General features: G+C 36.9%; 1 protein-coding gene across 10 annotated transcripts in view; it reads right to left on the bottom strand.

Moving 5' to 3' along the window:
• Positions 1-21930, bottom strand: part of PPP1R12A (protein phosphatase 1 regulatory subunit 12A) — a 157808-nt gene extending 135878 nt beyond the window's left edge. For 2 of the 10 annotated variants that reach the window (XM_066368489.1, XM_066368495.1), the window contains exon 1: positions 21373-21929. In XM_066368489.1, the coding sequence (XP_066224586.1) occupies positions 21373-21609 (237 nt within the window). In that variant the 5' untranslated portion in view covers positions 21610-21929. Of the gene's footprint in view, positions 1-21372 lie in introns of all 10 variants that reach the window. The other 8 variants (XM_066368490.1, XM_066368496.1, XM_066368492.1 and 5 more) reach the window with 6 other exon arrangements.
• Between the last annotated feature and the right edge of the window lie 285 nt (positions 21931-22215).

The following is a 22215-nucleotide window of genomic DNA, read 5'->3' as shown; positions in this document are numbered from 1 at the left end:
AAACCTGTAACTTCTCATTGTAAAAGGCCAGTCTGAGATGAGATGTTAAGACAGTTTTTAGGGTACAAACCTGCTGTCTTCTCAGATCACAAGCACTCTGAATAAAGCAAAGATTCAATTCCTGTCTCTGCCTATTAGCACACAGTAACAGGCAGCATGAATGCCGCCTTCTGGTTTCAATCTCATCCAAAATCTCGAAACCCTCTGCTCCCTTATAATATGTGTATTATTTATTTAGGGATATACACTTGACATACACAAGGTTGGGCAGAGGTAGTTTACTGTTGTGAGAATGTGAAAGTTTATTCTCTTATTATTTCTTAATTATTGTTATTATTTTAAGATTTTATTTACTGATTTTAGAGAGAGGACAGAGCGAGAAAGAGAGAGAGAAGGGAAGAGTAGGAAGCATCAACTCAGTAGTTGCTTTTCCGTATGTGCCTTGACTGGGCAAGTCCAGGATTTTGAACCAGCGACCTCAGCATTCCAGGTCAGCGTTTTATCCATTGTGCCACCACAGGTCACAAAGGTCACAGATATTTATTGTATTATTTTCCATATGAACTGTAAATCTAATTTAGCCCTACCCTATAAAATATTTTATACTTTCCCTTCAAAACACTTAACACAAATCACATTGAATATTTATTATTGAGAGCAAAGTCTCTTGCTAATCTCTGTATTTCCCTAGCCCCTAAAAACAAGTCTGGTACATACAAGACACTCAACAGTCATTAAATTCATGAACAGTGACAGTTCAATCCCCACCTAATCAGTATAAGAGAATATCTACCATTTATAAATAGAAATTCTTTTTTTAAATTTAATTAATTGTGTTTACATAGATTCTAGGGTCACCCCGAATGCATCCCCCCTCTTCCCTATTCCTCCCCTCAATATCTCCCTTGCCTCCCTCCCTACAGCGCCCTACCCCCTTCCCTTCAGGTTTATCCCATCCTATCATCCCCTTTCCCTCTGTCCTCTTTTCCTCTGGTCCCTTTGATCCCTCCTCTGTCTCAATTCCGTTCCTCAGTTCACATTGTTCATTGAATTCCTCAAATGAGAAATTCTTAAATTTATATAATCAGTTTAACAAAAAGCCTCAGCAGAATTTTGTGAAATTTTAGCTTTCAAATGTGCATTAATCCACAGAATAAATGATTCCTTTGGTATTATGTATGTCCAACTCAGTTGGAGAAACAAGTTTTAATATACTTGAATACATATAAAAGTCACATACTTCTCATACTAGCAGTGTATGAGAACTCGAGTTTCTCCACATCTTCCTCAGCATGTAGTATTAGTCTTAATTTCAGCCATTCTGGTGGATATATACTGACACCTATTGTTGTCTTAACTTGCATTTATTTGATGAATGATACTGAATAACTTTTTGTATGTTGATCACCATTTGTATATTTTCTTTTGTGATGTACCAACCAATATTTGCATCCTTCTGAATTCATTCCTTAAATTCTAGCTTTATGTCTCTCTCATCTCTTCAAAATACATACAGTTAGAATTATATAGTTAGAGTAGGTATGTCTGTTTAAAGGGATCCAGTCCCACCAACCACTGCTGATGACCTAAGGTGATACAGGAATAACCTAAGGTGGAACAATTCGTCCCTTCCTTCAAATCTAGAATTAGAATTCAGAAGCTCAACATCTCTAGATATGGAGAAGAGAATATAAACTCTGGAATTGTTGGTGACCTTATATTTTGACTTCTGAACTGGGAAAATAAGAAATCTAGTTTGCTATAAAAAAGAATAAAGTGAATTTGTTGGAAACAATGAAAAACTCAGAGGACTACCTGCCTGCATACATTTCCTTGTTCTAATTCATTTCAAAAACCCAAATTCTATGAGATTATTTCTATAATCTTAGAGTAAATTAACTTTACTTGGGCTAGTGATGGCCTTTTACTACTTAAAATAAAAACCCCTAACAATAATATGCAAGAGATCCTTTTATCATTTTCCTACTAGTGGTTGGTGTAAGTAAGCTGCTTTGAAAATGGACACTTTTCTTTTTTTAAGGGGTTCAAAAGAAATAGTTGAGTTGATGTTGGGGGGGTGGTCTTAGGACGTATGAATAACTGCAAGTATGTGTGTAATTATGTACAAATTTGTTAATAATTCTAGAAAACAGTATTGGAATATAGTTTTTTTTCTTCTCTGTAGAGCTTTGTTAACAAAAGCCATTCCTCCGGTGGGTAATCAAAAGAGGGCTGTGATAAGAGCTGCTCAAACAGTAGCAAATATCAGGTGACAGAACTAGACACAGTTTTATGGATAGGATATCACAGTAAAAAGGAATAATTTTTTTTCTTTAAATATAGGCTAAAGGCTAAATTTAATTTAGTTTTACACCAAAGTAGTAATATTTTAAAATTATTATACTGTTGTCAGACCCTGAACTTGATTTTAAACTTTCAGTAACTTTTTTCTCATGTTTGCCAATGATTTCTACTAAACTATACTTACTCATCAATGCTTTAATGCAGAATTTTACATTCATCTTTTTTGAAGTTCTCAGCTCTACAGTTTTATCTACTAAAATATTGAACAGAATAGGTTCAAAATTAAGAATACAAAGATCACTACTTTAGTCTTCCCTCTGGGTTGACACTGAGTGATTAATCAGTAGGATGACGTGTATACAGTAGTTCATCTGTGCCACATTTTTGTCATGTTAACATCAAAGATCTAACAAAAGCCTGTCCAAGTGTTTTACTAAAAATCAAGCTATACTCAGTTTACAACATTTTCCTCATTTATTTATTTTTATTTTTTATTTAGTGAGCAAAGGGGAGGCAGAGACAGACTCCTGCATGCACCCTGACCAGGATCCACCCAGCAAGCCCACTAGGGGGGATGCTGTGCCAGTCTGGGGCATTGCTCCGTTGTTTAGCAATTGAGTTCTTAGCACCATGAAGTCATCCTTAACACCCAGGGCCAACTCGCTCCAATTAAGCCAAGGCTGCAGGAGTTGAAGAAAGAAAGAGAGAGAGACAGAAGTAGATGGGCGCTTTTCCTTTGTGTCCTGACCGGGAATGGAACTGGGGACATCCACAGGCCAGGCCGATGATCTACCACTGAGCTAACCAGCCAGGGCAAACGTCCCTCATTTAAATACACCAATCTTGTAAAAAAAAAAAAAGGAAGTAAGGATAGATCAATATAACCTGTTTTCTGAAACCTCAAACTGGCATCTAGTGATCCAGACATTATCTTCCAAAACTACCTGTTTTAGAATGTATTTAGAATAATGAATGTATTTTTGCCTTTTAGAGTAGAAGACCATTTTAAACAAATGTTCATGTAAATTAATTGCCTTGCTGCTAGTTACTTTTTTTTCTTGCTCCAGTTTACAATTCTTAAAAGCCCTTTTTTCATTATATTTGAAAATATTTTCACAAAATTCATGTAACTCTGAACTTCAACATTTTAAAATCTATTCTTAGAGTTTTGTGGACTTTTTTTCCAATTCATTCTTAAAACAGAGATTCATTATTAAATGCTTTTTATAATCGTATAAAACAGAGCAAAAGAGTTCACTGTATTTAAACACAATTGCTTTTCTAGATCTTTCCTCTACCTGTCTTACACTGGAATTGTTTAAAATTCTGAAATCTACACTGTGTCTATTAAAATCCCTTTATCCCTCAAAAACTAGTTACCTTTTGAGGAATCATGCTTATATGTAGTCCACTTGTCAAAAGCCTCAAAATGCATCTTACAAAACTTCTAATTCATTTTCTTCCTTGTTTTAAACTCTCCCAAGGTGTCCATCACAGTGCCACTCAGTCTTTCCTTCTGACATAAAAAGACAGTATCGTAGAAGTGTTTAACCATCAATTCAATACTAGTTTTCTTGAGTGGCCAAAGACTAAAATTCATTAATTATGTTAATGTTTCTACATTTAATCCTTAACGGAGGCAGTCATTTAGGCATTATTCTCCATTTCAGATTCATCATCTTTTTTTCTGCTTGTTGTAAAAGATTCAAGTATAATTTAAAATCTGCTATATTTTCCTCCCAATAAAGCACTGATAATAATTAAGGTAATTTCCCCAAACTTTTTTTTCCATATAAACAACTTCTGCCTCCAAATGGAATCATACCACACATGTTGCCTTGCAACTATCTTTTTGACACGTGGTTTTTGAAGAACAATTTATATACTATCAGTCCATTTCACACATAAAACAAGCACATTACCTTCCCCTCCCCACACCTCAACCCTAAGATTGGCTTTAAATGACAAGGGTAAGTTAAAAAAGGAAAAAGATACCACGTTAATTTTGATTTAAAGTTTAAGATATATAACCACTTGTTTAATTTGAAACAAGTCGAATTCTGCTCGCTGACAGTCAAGATAACCCACAGTCTTTTTGTACAACTGCTACTTTCCTCATTAACTTTGCAACTTTAAAAGACTAAAATTTCAACAGTCACAAATACAAGTACTAAAAGCAACTACTCAACTACTCAAATATTTCAAGCAAGAAAAATTATTAATATATTAAGTAAAACAAAAAATATATCAAGGTGTAAGTTTCTTAGTTATAATATTTTATCTTTATTTTCCCTGAAAACACTATTCATTAAATTTAGAAACCAAGGGAAGTTACAGATTATTGAATAAATTCTTTAACTGTTCTAATCTTAGCAAAATCCAACATGCTATGAGAAAATGTACTCTCACCTCTTATTTTAACCTCTGACCTTATTTTCACAGTGCACTACTTCAGGCAATAAAGTCATTTAGACTGTTCCTGCCACTCCTTTATTACTCTCCAACAGGTCTGCACCCCACCGCTCCCATACCTCTTAATCGCGTACTCTGCCCTTCCTACTATATCAGAAACGTCAACTTGGTCCTAGTTAGGGGTCTTAATTTTTCTAAACTGAAAAGTACAGGAAAACAAAATTTTGCATGTATTTTTAGACAGTTCACCAAACCCTAAACACATCTATCAATTTTCTGTGGTTTTCCTGTAGCCTCATAAATTGTTTTTGCATTTGGTAGTCACACTTTCAGATAACCAGAAATATCCAACAAGCTAAGTACAAGACAAAACAAAACAAAGCAAAACAAAAAACCATCTCCAAACAAGATTTTGACATATTATTTATAGTTAGGCCACCCCTTCTCCATGCTAGCTCAACAACCTATATATCCTTCAGCATACATTTCACACTTGATTATAATTTCTTGTTTACTGCCTATCTTCCCCAATATCATTCAAATATACCCTGTCCCTGACCTATCGAGTAAGCACACTAAGTATTTATTAAGGGATTGCATGCTGTGAAAAACATCTTCATTCACCCAGCTGTCCAAACCAGAAACCAAATTCACACACCTCTATTCCCTCAAGCCAATCCATTTCCAATTCCTACTATTTCTTGAATATGTTGAGTCCATCTGTTATTGTTTTACTCCATTGACATTAAGCTAGTTCATTTTCCTTACAGTACTCAACTTCTTAAACTAGTCTCCCTGCCTCAGTCTTGTCCTCTTTTCCCTGCATTCTCCACACAGCAGTCCAGGTGAGTTTTCTTAAAGAGAAAATTTGCTTGTTCCTTTAACCTGATAAAATCCTTCAATACTTCTGTTCACCTCTGGCTCTTTGCATAAGTTATTCCCTTTTTCTGAAATAAGTTTCCCATACCCTTCCCTCGTTCACAACCTGGACTAACTTTTCCTGATCACTCCAGGAAGAATTTCCCCCTCCTCAAATTTATGTGAGATGTACCTTTATGAATTTCCATAGTACTCTGTATTACCACCATTAAATATCATTACACATAACTGATATAAATGTAGAAATGCTTGTGTATCTATCTATATATCCAAGTGCACTACAAGCTGTGTTAGGTCAGGAATAATGTATTCTTTGCCATCATAACTACAGTGATAAACACTAATCTTATGCTGGGATTGGGGGGGTGGGCAGAATAAAATTATAGCCTCTGCCAGTGCCTCAATTTTTAGTGGTGAACACTCATCAATACATAAACAATTTCATTCTTTAAATAACTTAACAGCCCTGGCTGGGTAGTTCAAAAAGTTGAAGTGCTATCCTGATACACCAAAGTTGCAGGTTGGATTGATCTCTGGTCAGGGCACGTACAAGAAACAACCAATGGAAAAAAACAACAACAACCAATGAGTCCATGGATAGAGGTAGAACAACAAATCAATGTTTCTCTCTTTCACGTCTTTCTCTCTCTAAAAGCACGAAAAAAATATATATATATATAACAGCTTACTGACACATAATTAATGCATCACACAATAACTGATTTAAATGTACAGTTAAGAGAGTTTTCGTATATCCAGAGTTGTTCAATTGCTATAATCAATTTTAGAACATTGTTATCACCCTAAAATGGAATGTTATACCCAGCAGAAGTCACTACCCACTTTCCCTCAAGACCTCCACCCTTTGGCAACCATTAATCTATCTCCTGAACATTTCATATAAGTTGAAATCATATAATACAGTATGTGGTCTTTTGTGACTGGTCTCCCTCAGTTAGCATAATGTCTTCAAGATTTATCTATGCTGTAGCAAGTCAAGTATCAGTACTCTGTTTCTTTCTATTGCACAATAATATTCCGCTGATTCCAGTAACAAAATACACATTTTATTTATCTATTCATCAGCTGATAGACACCTGTGGTGTTTCCACTTTCTGGCTATTATGAACAATGCTGTTATAAACATTAATGTACATGTTTTGTGTAGACATCCTTTTTTAATTCTCACAGATCTATTTTTTAGTCTCATAGGAGTAGAATTTGCTGGGGTATATGGCAACTATTTTAACCTTTTGAGGAACTGTAAGGCTGTTTTGAAAGTAGCACCATTTTATATTAATTACCATCAGTAGTGTATGAAAGTTTAATTTTCCAATACCCTACTCAATACTTGGTATTATCTTTAGTATTTATTATAGCCTTCCTGGTGGTTATGGAGTAGTAACTCATTATGATTTTGATTTGCACTTCCCTGATGGCTAAGTAATTTCATTTAACTGTGAATTCCATGAGAATCGGGTTACTATCTGTTTTGCTTTAAAATATATCCCCCCCAGCACTTAATAGTGTATGGCACAGAGCAGGACTTTAATTCTGTTAAATGAATATTTTGGTGTGGTGAACACAAAATACAAAATACAAATGATGTATTATAGAATTGTACACCTGAAACCTGCATAATTGTATCAATGTTACCCCAATAAATTCAATAAAAATTTTAAAACTGAAATAAGAAATATTTAAAGCTAATATGAATTTGGGAGTATTTTTTATTTTTTAATATTTATTTTCTTGATTTTAGAGAGAGAAGAAGGGAGAAAAGGAGACAGAGACAGGAACATCAATCTGTTCCTGTAATGTGCCCTGACCCGGGATCAAACTGGTAACCTCTGCACTTTAACCAACTGAGCTATCCAGCCAGAGCTGAATTTGGGAATATTTCTTCTGTAGCAGTTCATGTAATAGTTACTGACTGTACATAGGAAGTAAAGGAGAAAACAGAAGACCCTGAGATTTTAGTTTAGTAAAAGGAAGAATAAATGATGTAAAAAATAAGAAGTGGATTACATAGGAACGAGAACAGATTACATAAAAACTGTAGAAACTGTAAGAATGAATAATATGGAAAAAGTAGACATGTAACAACCCTGAAACATTCTTTAAGAAAGAAATAGATCAGGCCCTTGCCGGTCGGCTCAGCGGTAGAGTCTGTTCGGCGTGTGGAAGTCTCGGGTTTGATTCCTGGCCAGGGCACACAGGAGAAGTGCCCATCTGCTTCTCCACCTTTCCCCCTCTCCTTTCTCTCTATTTCTCTCTTCCCCTCTTGCAGCCAAGGCTCCACTGGAGCAAAGTTGGCCAGGGCACTGAGGAGGGCTCCATGGCCTCTGCCTCAGGTGCTAGAATGGCTCTGATCACAACAGAGCAGGGCCCCAGATGGGCAGAGCAACGCTCCCTAGTGGGCAAGCCAGGTGGATCCCACTCGGGCGCATGCAGGAGTCTGTCTGCCTCCCTGCTTCTCACTTCAGAAGTAAAAAAGAAAGAAAGAAAAGAAAAGAAAGAAATAGGTTAAAAAAATGAACAGATGCATTCAGAGGACAAACAAGGAAGGAATGGGGCTCAAAACATCTGTTAAATTACCTGTAATTTAAACATAACTTTCTCGGGGATGTTTTCCCTAACAGTCTAGGTTAAACCTCCTAATAAAAACTTCATCTCACCCTTTACCTCTATTCTAACACTCATTAAACTAGAAATTATTTGTTTACACTGCCATTTCTATAAGACTGTACACCACATGTAGGCAGGGATCACTGTGTTTAGAGATTAGTACAGTGCCAGGCATACTATAAATAATAATTTATCTATTTGTTGAATGAATGAGTGAATAACTAACTTAACAGCATCATAATCTGTAAAATACAAACATTATATTAAAAACTTATTTATATATCAAAAATTTTATTAACATAGATGGACTAACAAAGTAATAAAACAGATTTTTCTATGGGTGACGTAACGAAGAAAGATGTTACCATCACATTATGAATGAAACAGGTATGTGTCGGCAGGACTACATTCGAAGTTAATCTTCTACACTAGATATACTAGAGACTTTACTAATAATGTATTTTGCACAAATAAACATTATAACAGTATTGTATTTTGAGCAAACAGACATATATAATTGCCAGTAAAATTTCTGAGAAACAATCCTAGCAATACAATGTCAAAAAGGAGAAAAGATGTACATCAGCAATTTTCAACCCTTTTCATGTCATGGTGTACATAAATTAATTACTAAAATTCTGTTGCACACCAAAACACATATTTTTTGCTGATCTGCCAAAATAACCAAAAACAAAAACAAAAAATTTTGTTTCATTGGCATAATTTTGATTTATTTGTACCAGACAGCTATTGTTGCATTGGGTGTTATCATTCTTTTTGACAGTCTAAGAGAAAAAAGGTCAGTGTCTTTGACTAGCTAGGTATTGTATGTTTTAAAAATTCTTGTGGCACACCATTTGAAAATGCTGGTGTACATAGTATAATATTCATCATATAAAAAAATTGGAAATATACTAAATATGTATTCATCATCAGATGACTAAGAAAATAAATTTTGGAATATACATGTATATGCACACACATATACACACAGTGGAATCAATATTCATTAACAGAGATATTTCTAAAAATGTATAATATAAAAAGCAAGTTATAAACAAGAAAATTAAATAATTATAGAAAATTATATTAGATAGAGAAAGGTAAAATAAGTTTACCAAAGTTTTAAATGGGGCTAACCTCCATGCCTGAAACTTTAGATAGCACTAAATTTATTTATTTATATTTCTTGATGCTTTAATTACTTAATTATTTTTCTTAAATTTTTTAGATAAAATACATATAGAATTGCGAACAACTTGAAAATAAATCATGCTTAAAAATAAAACAAATATGGGCCTAAGCAGACAGTGGTGCAGTGGATAGTGCGTGGGACTGGGACGCAGAGGACTCAGGTTTAAAACCCTGAGGTCGCTAGGTTCAGCGCAGGTTCACCTGCTTGAGCAGGGGGTTGCTGGCCTGTGCGGGATCACAGACATAACCCCATGGTCGCTGGTTGAGCTGAAAGGTCGCTGGGTTTGAAGCCCAAGGTCACTGGCTTGAAACCAAGGTTGCTGGCTGAGCAAGAGGTTACTCGCTCTGCTGTAGCCCCCCCCCCCCCCCATCAAGGCACAAATGAGAAAGCAATCAATGAACAACTAAGGTGCTGCAACAAAGAATTGGTGCTTCTCATCTCCCTTCCTGTCTGTCCCTATCTGTCCCTCTCAGTCTCTGTCAAAAATAAATAAATAAATAAATAAATAAATAAATAAATAAATAATAAAATGAATATGAGAAAGACAAAAAGTAGATGGTATTGAAGGTGTAATAATTACTTAAGGCAGTTCATGTACAACATAGACAAATAAAAACTGAGATAAGAAATGTAAAGGCATTTTACTGTAAAAAATTATGATTGGAAGAGTTAAGTAGAGATAGATATTTTGAAAGTTTAAAAAAACCTTGATGAGGCAAAGATTTATGCAGATTATTTCATGTACTTGGAAAGGATATAGAAATTGCTGAACAAGTCATCTGTTCAAATCTTTTTAAGAAAACCTGTACAAATTAACATATCTCTGAGAAAACAAGCTCTTAATAAAAATACAGTGTCATTATCTGGCAAAAGCAGCATTCAATTCATCTATGGAAAACACAAACATCTACAAAAAAGACCATGTTCAAATCACAAGCTACAACCCTGAATTTGTTTCATGCAGAATTTAGAAAACAAATGAAGAGTACACTAGATTAATCATAAAGAAACTTTGAAACATACTCAAGGCCAAACAACATGAAAAGAGTTAACTATGTAAAATACAAGATGGCCTTTTTATGATCATGCTCCAATTAAGAATAAGCTTTATAGAAAACATCATCTAATCATGGCAGTATATACTAACCATGATTACCCATGATCTACCTAACCACCAGACCTGTTTCCAAATGACTATTATTTTCAAAATTAAACAAGTCTCCTGAAAAAATTAAACAAATAAACATAAAACCTCAACACTGAAAATATTTAAAAGAATGCCCTGGAACTGAAGCTCAACTAGAAGATTTCCAGAAAAGTTCCAAGCAAAAGTATAAATACTGAAATAAGTTTATAACTGTCTAAAATAATTCTGAAACAATATACTTTAGTATGCTTAATACAAAGAAAGGATAATTGGTGTGTGTGTGTGTGTGTGTGTGTGTGTGTGTATTTGTGTGTTTTAACAGTTTAATACAAGAAAATATTGTATTTTCCCACATGGTTAACTTCTAAGAGGTTCTCAATTCATATCTCATAAAATTTCTCTTTTGCCCTATGCAAGTATTCATGAAAATGACACAACTTTCTACAGCCTTAGATTTCTTTTGTTAAAGAACATGTTTAAAAAAAATGTAATCTCATATGAGTTAATAATCATGTAAAAGTAATGCTTTTTATTCAGTGAAGCGCTCCCTGCAGAATATCTCACTCAGTGCATATAATGCATTTAAACAGATTATTAAAAAGGTGGCAGCTGAGGAATGCTTCATTTCTTTCCATGGTTTCTACTGAGTGTCATTTCAGAAATGCCTACATGACACATGACAATGTGGAATGTCTCCACCCATGAAAGGACATTCAAGTCAAACAAGCACACTTAGGGCAGTAACACAGAGCTCATATTTGTCTTTTTATGGTTAGCCAGCATAACAATGAAAAGATAAACAACCAAAATACTAATAAGGTCAGAAAATACTGATATACAGGGACCTATAGTAAAAATGTTATTGAGAAAAAAAGTATGGTTAAAATTGTTAGAAAACATGAGTTAGCTTCAAATGTCAGTATGCTAGGGATTCCTTTTCTAAACAAATACCCAATGATTTGTTTAACGAAATTCATTTTTAAAATGTTACATAAACTGGGCAAAATTCTACTTGTATTGGCAATCAGGAATATATTCTCTTTCAAAAATAAATCCAAAATCCTGACAAATTTTGACTGTAATAACAGATACCTTTACAAGTATTATAAAGGTTATTGGTATACACTTTTTTTATCAGAACATTTTTAATGTTAGCTCTGTCATCACTTTGTTGTCTACGAACTCAGCTCATTGGCAGATTAGTTGACATTTTGTTCAAATGTTTTAAATCAACAAAAATTTACTGTGCACCTACAAAAAACATGCAGTCACCAAGGGAATTTATAGAAAAATGAAACAAAGTCCCTACTTGAAAGAATTCACTACTTTATCAGGAGATAAGATACACTAAGTATAGTAGTTAGTGTATAAGTGCCAAATTTAGGGTTTAAATAATAAGTTAGAGAATCATTGTGCGCCCATTGGTTAAGCAAGTCCATTCTTTGTGCTTTGAGCTGTGCCTTAATATAAATAAGCTGGGAAGTATATTCCAGAGAAAAATTACATGTATAAAAGCTTATGGAAGTATAAATATAAAACCAGTCATTCCTGGCCCTGGCTGGTTGGCTCAGTGGTAGAGCTCCGGCCTGGCGTGTGGAAGTCTCAGGTTCAATTCCCAGCCAGAGCACACAGCAGAAGTGCCCATCTGCTTCTCCACCCTTCCCACTCTCCCTTTTCTCTATCTCTCTCTTCCCCTCCAGCAGCCAAGGCTCCATTGGAGCAAAGCTGGCCTCCGCCTCAGGCGCAAAAATGGCTCTGGTTGCAACAGAGCAATGTCCCAGATGGGCAGAGCATAACCCCCTAGTGGGCTTGCAGGTGGATTCTATTGGGGCCGCATGCTGGAGTATGTCTCTCTGCCTCCTGGCTTCTCACTTCAGAAAAATACAAAATAAATAAATAAACAAATAAATAATAAAACCAGTTGTTCCTAAAGAAAGCTTTCACCAACCTCCTGAATCTCATCAGGCAAATTGTAATTTCTGCTCCTTATTGGGTGATCAGTGCCAAGTGCTTGCACCCTGATGACCTAGCCTGCCACACCACCTGCACTCTGATATACTACCAAAAGAACATAAGGAATAGTTATGAAATCTGTTCACCCTCAACTACTCTTTCTACTTATACAAAAGAGCATCAAGAATATGCTATCAGTATTTCAATACTTTTCGATTAATATAAGACCCGCACTGTCCTTTATTTTAACATACTCATATACTATATTCTTTTGTTGTTAAAATATTATTTTTCTTTATAAAATGATGTTAGAAGGTGATCAGATTGTTGGTTTTAATTCCCAAACATGGCAAAATAAAAATTAGACTATCTTCTCTTAGTCATCAAAAAATTAAAAAGCAAGTTATTGGTTTACAAAATGCAAAATTCTGAGAATTGATTTGATGGGCAACAAGCAAATCACATTTCAAATAGTGCTCTCACATTTAAGTAAAAAGGAAAAAATATTCTATTGCTTTTTCCAAATTAAGATCTGAAATATAATTTGACTAAAGTTTGCAAAGTAATTTAATGAATGGAATATTCTTTTAACCTGGCTACTCCTAATAATAAAGGCTTCCAATTAAAATCAAACCTGATTAACATATAAAAGTTTGATTTACTAACTAAGGAGTTAATTCAAGTAACTTTATTAGCTTTTCATGTGTCTCAAGTCCTATTTATAAATATCAATAATCATTGCACAGAAAGTAAATTGCAGGTTAAGTTGAATGGTAGTGACAAACTGGAGGTTATTTTTCTTTCTTTCTTACTATCAGTGATAGGAATTTACCTAAAAGTTATCTCTTTTCATTAAAAGAACTAAGAATGTGTATATTCACCACTTTTAATATGTAAAAATGCCTAAAGCAATAATGCAAATTATGACAATAAAAACATAAAGATCTTTAAGGATTAAACTCTATGTCTTATAAAAAATAGAGTTTTTGTTGCTATTTTAACTTCCTTTGAAAGGTCCCAAAGCACTTGATCAAATATTCTGCATAGAATGGCTAGTTAAACACAATATTGGCAGTCTTTAATTTTTAGGACTCTGAGATTAATTTAGGTATAATACCACTGCATTTAAACTACCATAGGAAGTTCTTAAAAGTGTTGGCTAGGTAAAACAAAAGTGATGAAGAAAAAGTTATTTGCCTGACCAGGCGGCAGTGCTGTGAATAGAGCATCGGACTGGGATGTGGAGTACCCAGGTTTGAGACTCCAAGGTCACCAGCTTGAGTGCGGGCTCATCTGCTTTGAGCAAGGCTCACCAGCTTGAGCCCAAGGTCGCTGGCTTGAGCAAGGGGTCCCTCGGTCTGCTGTAGCGCCCCCCCCCCCCCCCGCCACTAAGGCACATATGAGAAATCAATCAATGAACAACTAAGGAACCGCAACAAAGAAGTGATGTTTCTCATCTCTCTCCCTGCCTGTCTGTCCCTATCTGTCCCTCTCTGATTCTCCCTGTCTCTGCCACTAAAAAAAAATAAAATTATTTGATTCTCTGCTGACTAATGGGGGAAACTTCCAACTACTAATCATCAAATATAATGACTAGAAGACTTAAAAAATATGTATTTTCTTTTTCAGACTTAAAAGCCATCTAGAATGAGGTATCACCTCACATCTGTCAGAATGGCTACTTAACAAATAATGTTGGGCAGACTGGTGCAGCCACTATGGAAAACAGTATGGGTTTACTCAGAAAATTAAAAATGAAACTGCCTTTTGATCCAACAACCCCACTTCTGGGAATACATCCAAAGAAACCCCAAACACCAATTTGAAAGAAATACATGCATATCTATGTTCACTGCACCATTACAGTATTTATAATAGCCAAGATCTGGAAAGAGCCCAAGTGCCCAATGGTAGATGAGAGGAGGAAAAAAAGCTCTGGTACTTTTACACAATGGAATACTACTTGGCTATAAAAAAGAAGGAAATCTTACCTTTTGCGACAGCCATGGATGGACCTGGAGATGATTATGCTACGTGAAATAAGCCAGTCAGAGAAAGACAAACACCATATGATCTCACTTATATGCAGAATCTAATGAAAATAAACTGACGAACAAAACATGGACAAATGAAACAGTTTGACAGCTGTCAGAGGGGAGGGGATATGGTAGACTGAATGAAATAAGGTAAAGGGATTGAGCAAAACCCCCCAACATATACATACATACATATATGTATGTATACATAAAAAAACACATAGAGAACACTGGGTAAAAGCCAGAGGAAAAGAGGAGTGCGAAGTAGGTGGAGGTGTGTAAAAAAGGGGAAAATGGGGACAGAAAGAGACTTTGCTTGGGGCAATGGGCACAAAGTGCAGTGTGTAGATGATGCTTTATTAGGCTGAACACTTGAAACTTGTACCCCAATAAATTCAATTTAAAAAAAAAAAAAAAAGAAGAGCCTGACTAAGTGGTGTCACAGTAGATAGAGTATCAGCCTGGGATAATGAGGATCCAGGTTCGAAACCCTGAGGTCGCTGTCTTGAGCACAGGCTCACCAACTTGGGGGGGGGGGAGTCAGGGGGGTTGCTGGCTTGAGCCCAAAGTCACTATCTTAAGCAAGAGGTCACTGGTTCCGCTGGAGTGCCCCCCCAATCAAAGCATATATGAGAAAGCAATCAATGAACAAAGGTGCTGCAACAAAGAATTGATGCTTCTCATCTCTCTCCCTTCCTGTTTGTGCATTTCTCTCTCTCTCTCTAAAAAAACAAAAACAAAACAAAACAAAAAATATATCTAGCATAGTGTTAAGTTTTGGCTTTTGCAACCAGACAGACCTGTTAGATCCAAGCTATGCTGTTTATTACCCTAGTAAGCTTGATCAAGAAAAAAGGAACATTCTGAGAATTAAATGAGATACTGGTTGCAAATGTACCTACCATAGTGTTTCACAAATAAAAAATCCCCAGTAAATGTTCACCAGCCATTTCCATTCCTCAATAAAACACTGTGATAAATCACGGCTACTACATATTTAACTTCAAATTAGAATAAACACAAAGATGACTGTTGGAGGTTTTCAACCTTTCAAAGATGTATACCGAAATGGCAATACTCCAACTTTTCAACATAATTGTTGAACCTCACAAACTTTCAAAAGAAAAGTGGGGGTAAATGGCAAATTTCTGCAGGCAGAGATGCAATAAAAATAGCAACTTTAGGAAGTGTCAAGAAGTAACATGTTATAGCAGTAACAAAAACAATATTTTCTACCCCCTCCCTAAAGAGTTATATATTAAAAATCATCTAACCAGATTTTTTTTAAAGTACAGGTACTTTTCTTATTTGAACAGTGTTTTGTAAAATATGGTAAGAAATGCATGATGAAAAAAAATTCTCTATTCCATCTAGTGCTTCTTCTACCTGGCTATATTAGAAAATGCTCAGTCACCTCCTGCAATCACACTGTAGCTGAAGCACATGAAAGATGGTCTTGGTTGTGACACTTCAAAGTCAGACCACAAACTGTTGCCAGGAAGCACAAAGGCGGCAACTGCAGAGAAGGCATTGTAACAGCAACAGTGTGGGCACTGCTGCCCTACCAGCACACCCCATATATGGCTAGGGCTGTCCATTTAGTTGCAGGAAGTGAGGGGCCAGTATAAGGTTAGAAGTTTTGCTTGTTTGTTTAGGTGGGATTTTTTTAAAAATGAATTTAGTGTAATTTCAATAAAACAATGTTTAAGAGCCATCAGCTTTCTGACAAGAAAAGTATGTAGAGAAAAATAATTTAAACTGCACATACTTTTAAACACATATTTAACAATATTTATAAGTGATCCCACAGATTCTTCCAAGATTTTAACATTCCTCCAACAAAAAAAGGGATAAACAATTATAAACTCTATATTCAGTTTTAAATAGATGTCTCATATACACCAATTACACGATTGTCTAACAAGAGACTCAGTATCAGCTGCTTCCAGTCTCTTTTCCTTCTGCTTGGAAAACACTTTAAGTAGCCCTATTAGAATACTTTTAAAAAGAGAGTTACATTTCAGATTACAGTTCAGTGAAAATGGATTGGCTGAGAAGATTAAGCGCTTAAGAAAAGATTGCACAAAAGTATTCCTTTTACTGACAAGACGGGAGTCACATATTATTACAAAGAAGCTTCAAATGGCTCCCTTAGAAGTTGATAAAATTTGTATTTTAAGGGCAAAGGGACTTAATACTAAACTTATCTGCAAGTCTGTATTGAAAAGTATAAATTCAGTATTTAAAATTATAATCGCATAGAATATGAATCTAATTTTACTTTGTATTCCTCCACAGACCTAGTTCAGACCCTTATAAAGAAGGCAGCAAATTAATGACTCAACTGAATATTTTTCTATCACTTAAACAAGATTTAAACAGGTTTTGAATTTTTTAATAGAAAGGGGTTAATATAAAATTTTTTTTAAATTTCAAGATAATAAAGAGATTTGTAGAAGATCCACAAGTTCTACTCAGTGCAAGAACAATACTCTAAGTATCTGAATATAAAGGTTTTAAAGATTAATCTCACAGCATACAAATAACTATAAAACTTCATATCTATGATATGAGGCAAAGGATAGAATTCAATAAATCTTTAGTGAGCATCTATTATGTGTCAGGCTCTGGAAATACAAAATGTGAAAGATTGGGTCCGTAGAGCCATCCAGGAAAGACAAACTTACAAACACTATCCGGTAAGAAGTGTTTTAATAGCAACAGCGAGGCAAAATGTAAGGTACAGTGAGCACCCCACAGGAGTGTCTCTCTAGTGCCATATGATACTCTAGTGGTAGAAAAGGCATGACCATAAGCATGGAAATAGAAAATAAAGAGTAAAAGTTATAACACAATGAACATATATCATGTATAAGCTAAATAATGAAACACTTGAAATCTAAATTTATGAAGAGTGATACAAAGTGGTATCATTGAAAGATTAATCAGATAGCAATATGAATGCTCGATGGGACCAGGGAGAGGAGAAATGGAGAGAGCAATTAGATATTACTATACTCTGGGCATAAAAATAATAAAGGGATGAACTTAGGTCGACAGCGCGAGTGGCAAAGAAAATAACTGATGCAAAGGCAAGTGTGAAGAAGACCAATTGGATTTAATGTAGACAAGGGAATGAGGAAATAATTAAAATGTTTAAAGCTTGATCTAGAGATTAATGACATCGTTAATACAGAGGCTTCGGTGAGAAGAGTAGACTTGGTGAAGAAAGATAAGTTTAATTTCAGGTTGAAGCAAAAAAAGTAGATTATAAAAGTGAATTACAAGTATGAAAATCCATCCATGTTTGAGTAATAAGATCCTTTGAAGAAATCACTAAAGTATATGTAAATACAGTACAGTACTTGTTATTCTATGGCAAAAGAATGGACCTTTATTTACTGTATTACAACTTAAAGATATATTTTTAAATATAAATCACAATACATTAAATAACAAATATTTCATTTTAAGTCAAAACTTCATCAGTAGAAAAATGGAACTGAGGAATTGGAGGAGCTCTGCAAAACTGTGAGTACTGGAAACTGACTGAGAATCATTTGCACAGAGGAAGCAGACAGGATTTTTAAGGTAAAAAACAAAAGGCTAAACTAAAAACTATTGGAAGAAATCTCAGTCCTGCATTTTATTCACACCAATATTAGTAAGAATCAGCAATAAAGTATTCTATGGAAAACTCTATTAGTCTCCTAAAACCTTTATAAAGTAAACTGAAATATAGACCACATAAGTGTAAAACTCCCCCAGGTAGCTATAAAATCAGAGCTGATTATCACCCACTGTAAAATCTATTCTAGTCCTTAGCTCTGGAAAAATAGATATTTGTATCATAATTTCCATGTGGGTTTCTAGCTATGGGGGAGTGGGGACACTATTCTAGAGTCCAAGATAGGAAGTCTGACAATAAACTGTTTATTTCCCTATATGCATGATGGATTTCTATACAGAATAGTTGAAAACTGATTATCTTTTGTAACTTTTTAAAATTTTTTATTTATTATTTTTTAGAGAGAAGAAGAGAGAGAGAGACAGTCTGTCCATCTGTTCATGTATGTGCCCTGACCGGGGATGGAACCCACAACCCTTGTGCATCACGACGATGCTCCAACCAACGGAGCTATTTGGCCAGAACTCTTTTGTAACTTCTAAGGAGATACATATAACCAATTAATAAAGGAATTTCTAAATGTAAGTAAAATATTAGATTAAGAAGTATATTAGATTAAGAACTATATTTGTGTGGTGTCACATCCCTAAAACTTTCCTCCTGACAGTGAAACTTAGGACACTTGATCAGAACCAAATAAGTAAATGAATATTCCAAGACTAACCAGTGATTAATCTAGTAAAAAACATTTTAAGTATTTTATAATCTTTCAAGAGGCTAAATAAAAAAAACTATTCAAGGACTATTAAAACAGTAGGTCAACTTTAGGTTTTATAATTTAACTATTTAAAACAAACAGCATTCAAGAGATTCCATATAGCTTAACATTTTCTTGACTTTCTTTTTATTGCAATTCTTTGAAAAAAAGTTTTATTTATCACCTTTCACTATCTGTTGTCCTGAATTTGCCCCAGGCAAACTCCTTGTGCTCACAATCAAAATGGGGAAAAAGTACAAGAGTTAATAAAGGAGAAATGAGAGTGGAGAAAGCATAATAAAAATTTTAATGCTTGATATTTTAAAGACTTTGGTTTCATTGATCTAAGAACTATGCAGATAAATCACCAAAAACTTTTATGCAAATTATTATGCATAAACTTGGAAACTTCTGCTGAATAGCTTATACTATACTATACCTATATAATGCCATATTACTATTCCTATATAATGCCAAAATAACCACTGAATTCAGTTATTCAGGAAGACCTTGGAATGTCCGCAACATGTCCAAATTGAGAGAAAATTAAAAAAAACTTTAAGGAGCCTGTTAAATGTTTTTTCTCTGCCTACCTAAGTCAATAATATTATTAGAAATTTTCCTCCACAAATTGGACTCCTATACAACAGTAATAACTTTACATTTCTATTTGACACTTTTAATAGAACATATTGATGTAAACCATTATCCAATTGTATCCTGACCTCAGGCATACAGTAACCGTCTTTCAGAATCAATTCCATATAAAAATGTGTTAATCGCACTTGAAAGAAATTTGAAAAGATTCATCTTATATAAGTACATCATCGTTTTCAATGCCAAACTTATTTTCACTCTCAACACCATGTTTTTAAAATTTAGAGCTATGTTATGCCTTAAAATAAACCTCAGCCAAATAAAAACCTTCACCTACATCACAGACTCTGAATTAGTGCAACAGAGAAAGCTCTCAAGACCATGGTATATTTTCACTGGGCGCCACATTCTGAATTCCAGATTTGTCCCGCAATTTGTCAGTCATTTCAGTTCATCTAGTCAACTTTGTAAACTAAGGCTATAAGCCAAGTTTGATATGAAAATTCAATTAAAACTTAAAAGCGATTGTCATTCATTAAAGAGGAAAAAATAAAAGGAAAAATGCCACTATACACCTCTTTTTTAAAAGGCGGCAAGATGATATGCACAAATTATAAAGTCTTAACTTTCAATTTCCCAAACAAGTTTCTGTTACAGTATTAATCAAAATAAAGCGACAAACTTCTATATATAACCAAGGCAACTTTGAGATACTGTACAAGTCTTTACAATGTAAGGGGAGGCTTTGCTATAAAGTCGTTTTCCAAGTTGCCCACTAAGAAAATGGAAAGTGTCTATGTCTTGTCACCTATTACCATCACTAAAATTGCTTTTTATGCAGAACTCTCTGTGGTTGTGTTGCTTTTGGCCTGTTAAAGGCAAAGGAACATTATCTCTGGATTGCCAATAGTTTCTCCTTATTTGGCTAACATTGAGAGATCCCAATCAGACTATAAAACTTTAACATGCACAAAGCATCCATTTTGAGAAAAGTTTGTGACCAGCTTTCTTTTATCCTATCCCAGAAAGAAAAATCAGAGCCTGGTAAACTGGTTTTGAAAAGACTGTCCCGTGTTTATTCTTCTCATTCTAACCCCAGCGCACACCCCAGGACCTGGGCTCAAGGATCTCTGACACTGCAGCAAACTCTTCATTCAAAACGGTCGGGTCCGGCGGCTGGCGAGCCCTTGCGCACCCTTCCTTACCCCATCCCTCCCTTTCAGACGGGTCAGATCAGCTAATTACACCCCGTCTACCCCTCCCCAGTGACCCAGAGTAATAAAGGAGAAAACAGGAAATCGTCCGTTCAGGGCACTAAGGTGAGCGCTCTTGATTATACTATTACCATCATCAACATCATCACCATCATCGTTGGTAATCAAGTCCTCCCCACCACAACAAATCCAATACCCCTATAGCCAGGGACGTCCAACTGCCCAAGTGTCCCCAGTGCCCCTTGTGGGTCGTTTTCGGTAGCATCCCCCGTCCTTGCAAGTCTATCACTGACGTCGGGGCCCAGGCACAGCCACACTACAACCCTCCGGGTCTCGACCCCAAGTCCCAGACACACGTTCACGTACGGCCTGGGGGCCCCAAGCCGACCACAGTCCCTTTTCCCCTCCGCCCCGGAAATCGGCCGGTACCCAACTCCACCACCAACTGGTCTGAAGGGGGCCTCCAGCCCGGCGCCCTCCCTACACCCGTTCTCCCTCCCTCCCTCCGTTCGTCCACCGCGGGCAGCCGCCCCCAGCCTCGGGCGGCCCGCAGCGCGCGGAGGCCCGGGCGGAGGCCGAGGGAGCCCCGCAGCTCAGGGCGCCGGGCGCAGGGCGCACAGACCTGATGCAGGGCGGTGAGTCCGTCCACATTGGCGTAATTGATGTCGGCGCCGCGGTGCAGCAGCTTGAGGACCTCATCCGTGTCGCCGCTGGAACAAGCAGCCAGGAAGACGGCGCCATCGTCGAACTTCACCTTGGTCTTCTGGCGCTTCACCACGGGAGGCTCGAGGTCCGTCTCGGAGCCGATCCAGCGCTTCAGCTGCTCGTTCCGCTTCTGCTTCGCGTCCGCCATCTTCATCCCCTCTCCTGCCGCCGGGTCTTCTTATCGCGCGGGGGGAAGGGGGAGGCGGAGAGGGAAAAGAGGGGAGGCAGGGGGTGTGTGACTGCTTCTGTGAGTGCGGGCCAGAGCAGGGCTGGGAGCCGGGAGGAGCAGCGGAGACTTCCAGTATCCCACAGAGCACTGGGGCGGCGCGCCCGGCCGAGCGGACCTCCCTTTCCACCACAGAAGCCCTCCCGCCCCCGGCCGGCCACCCGTCACCGGCCGCCAATCTAACGTAATTTCGCGAGATCCGGGCAGGGAGGCGCCCAGCGGCCAGGACGCATGCGCCGTCGGGCCGCGCCGCCCCAGGAAGAGCGCTCCCGCGAACTGCGGCGGGGGCGGCCAGGCCACCGGAGGGAAGCGGGTGTGGTCCAGGCCGCCGGGGCTGCTGGGGATGGGACCAACCTGGAAGGGCGGAGACAGGGGAGGAAGGTGGTTCTACCGGGCTGAGGTTCCTGCGGTTCCGGAGGCCGGCAGTCGGGCGGTACGGCGGCCGTACGGGGCAGTCCGGCTGCCAGCGCTGTCACGGCTCCGCCGAGTCGTCGGCTGCATTATTTGAATGGAATGGAGGATAGGTTGTGAATT

The sequence above is a fragment of the Saccopteryx leptura genome, chromosome 2 (genome assembly GCF_036850995.1).
Source record: "Saccopteryx leptura isolate mSacLep1 chromosome 2, mSacLep1_pri_phased_curated, whole genome shotgun sequence".
In the NCBI taxonomy this organism is placed as follows: Eukaryota; Metazoa; Chordata; class Mammalia; order Chiroptera; family Emballonuridae; genus Saccopteryx; species Saccopteryx leptura.
Note: the sequence above shows the minus strand (reverse complement) of the source record. Positions and strands in the feature narration are given on the sequence as shown.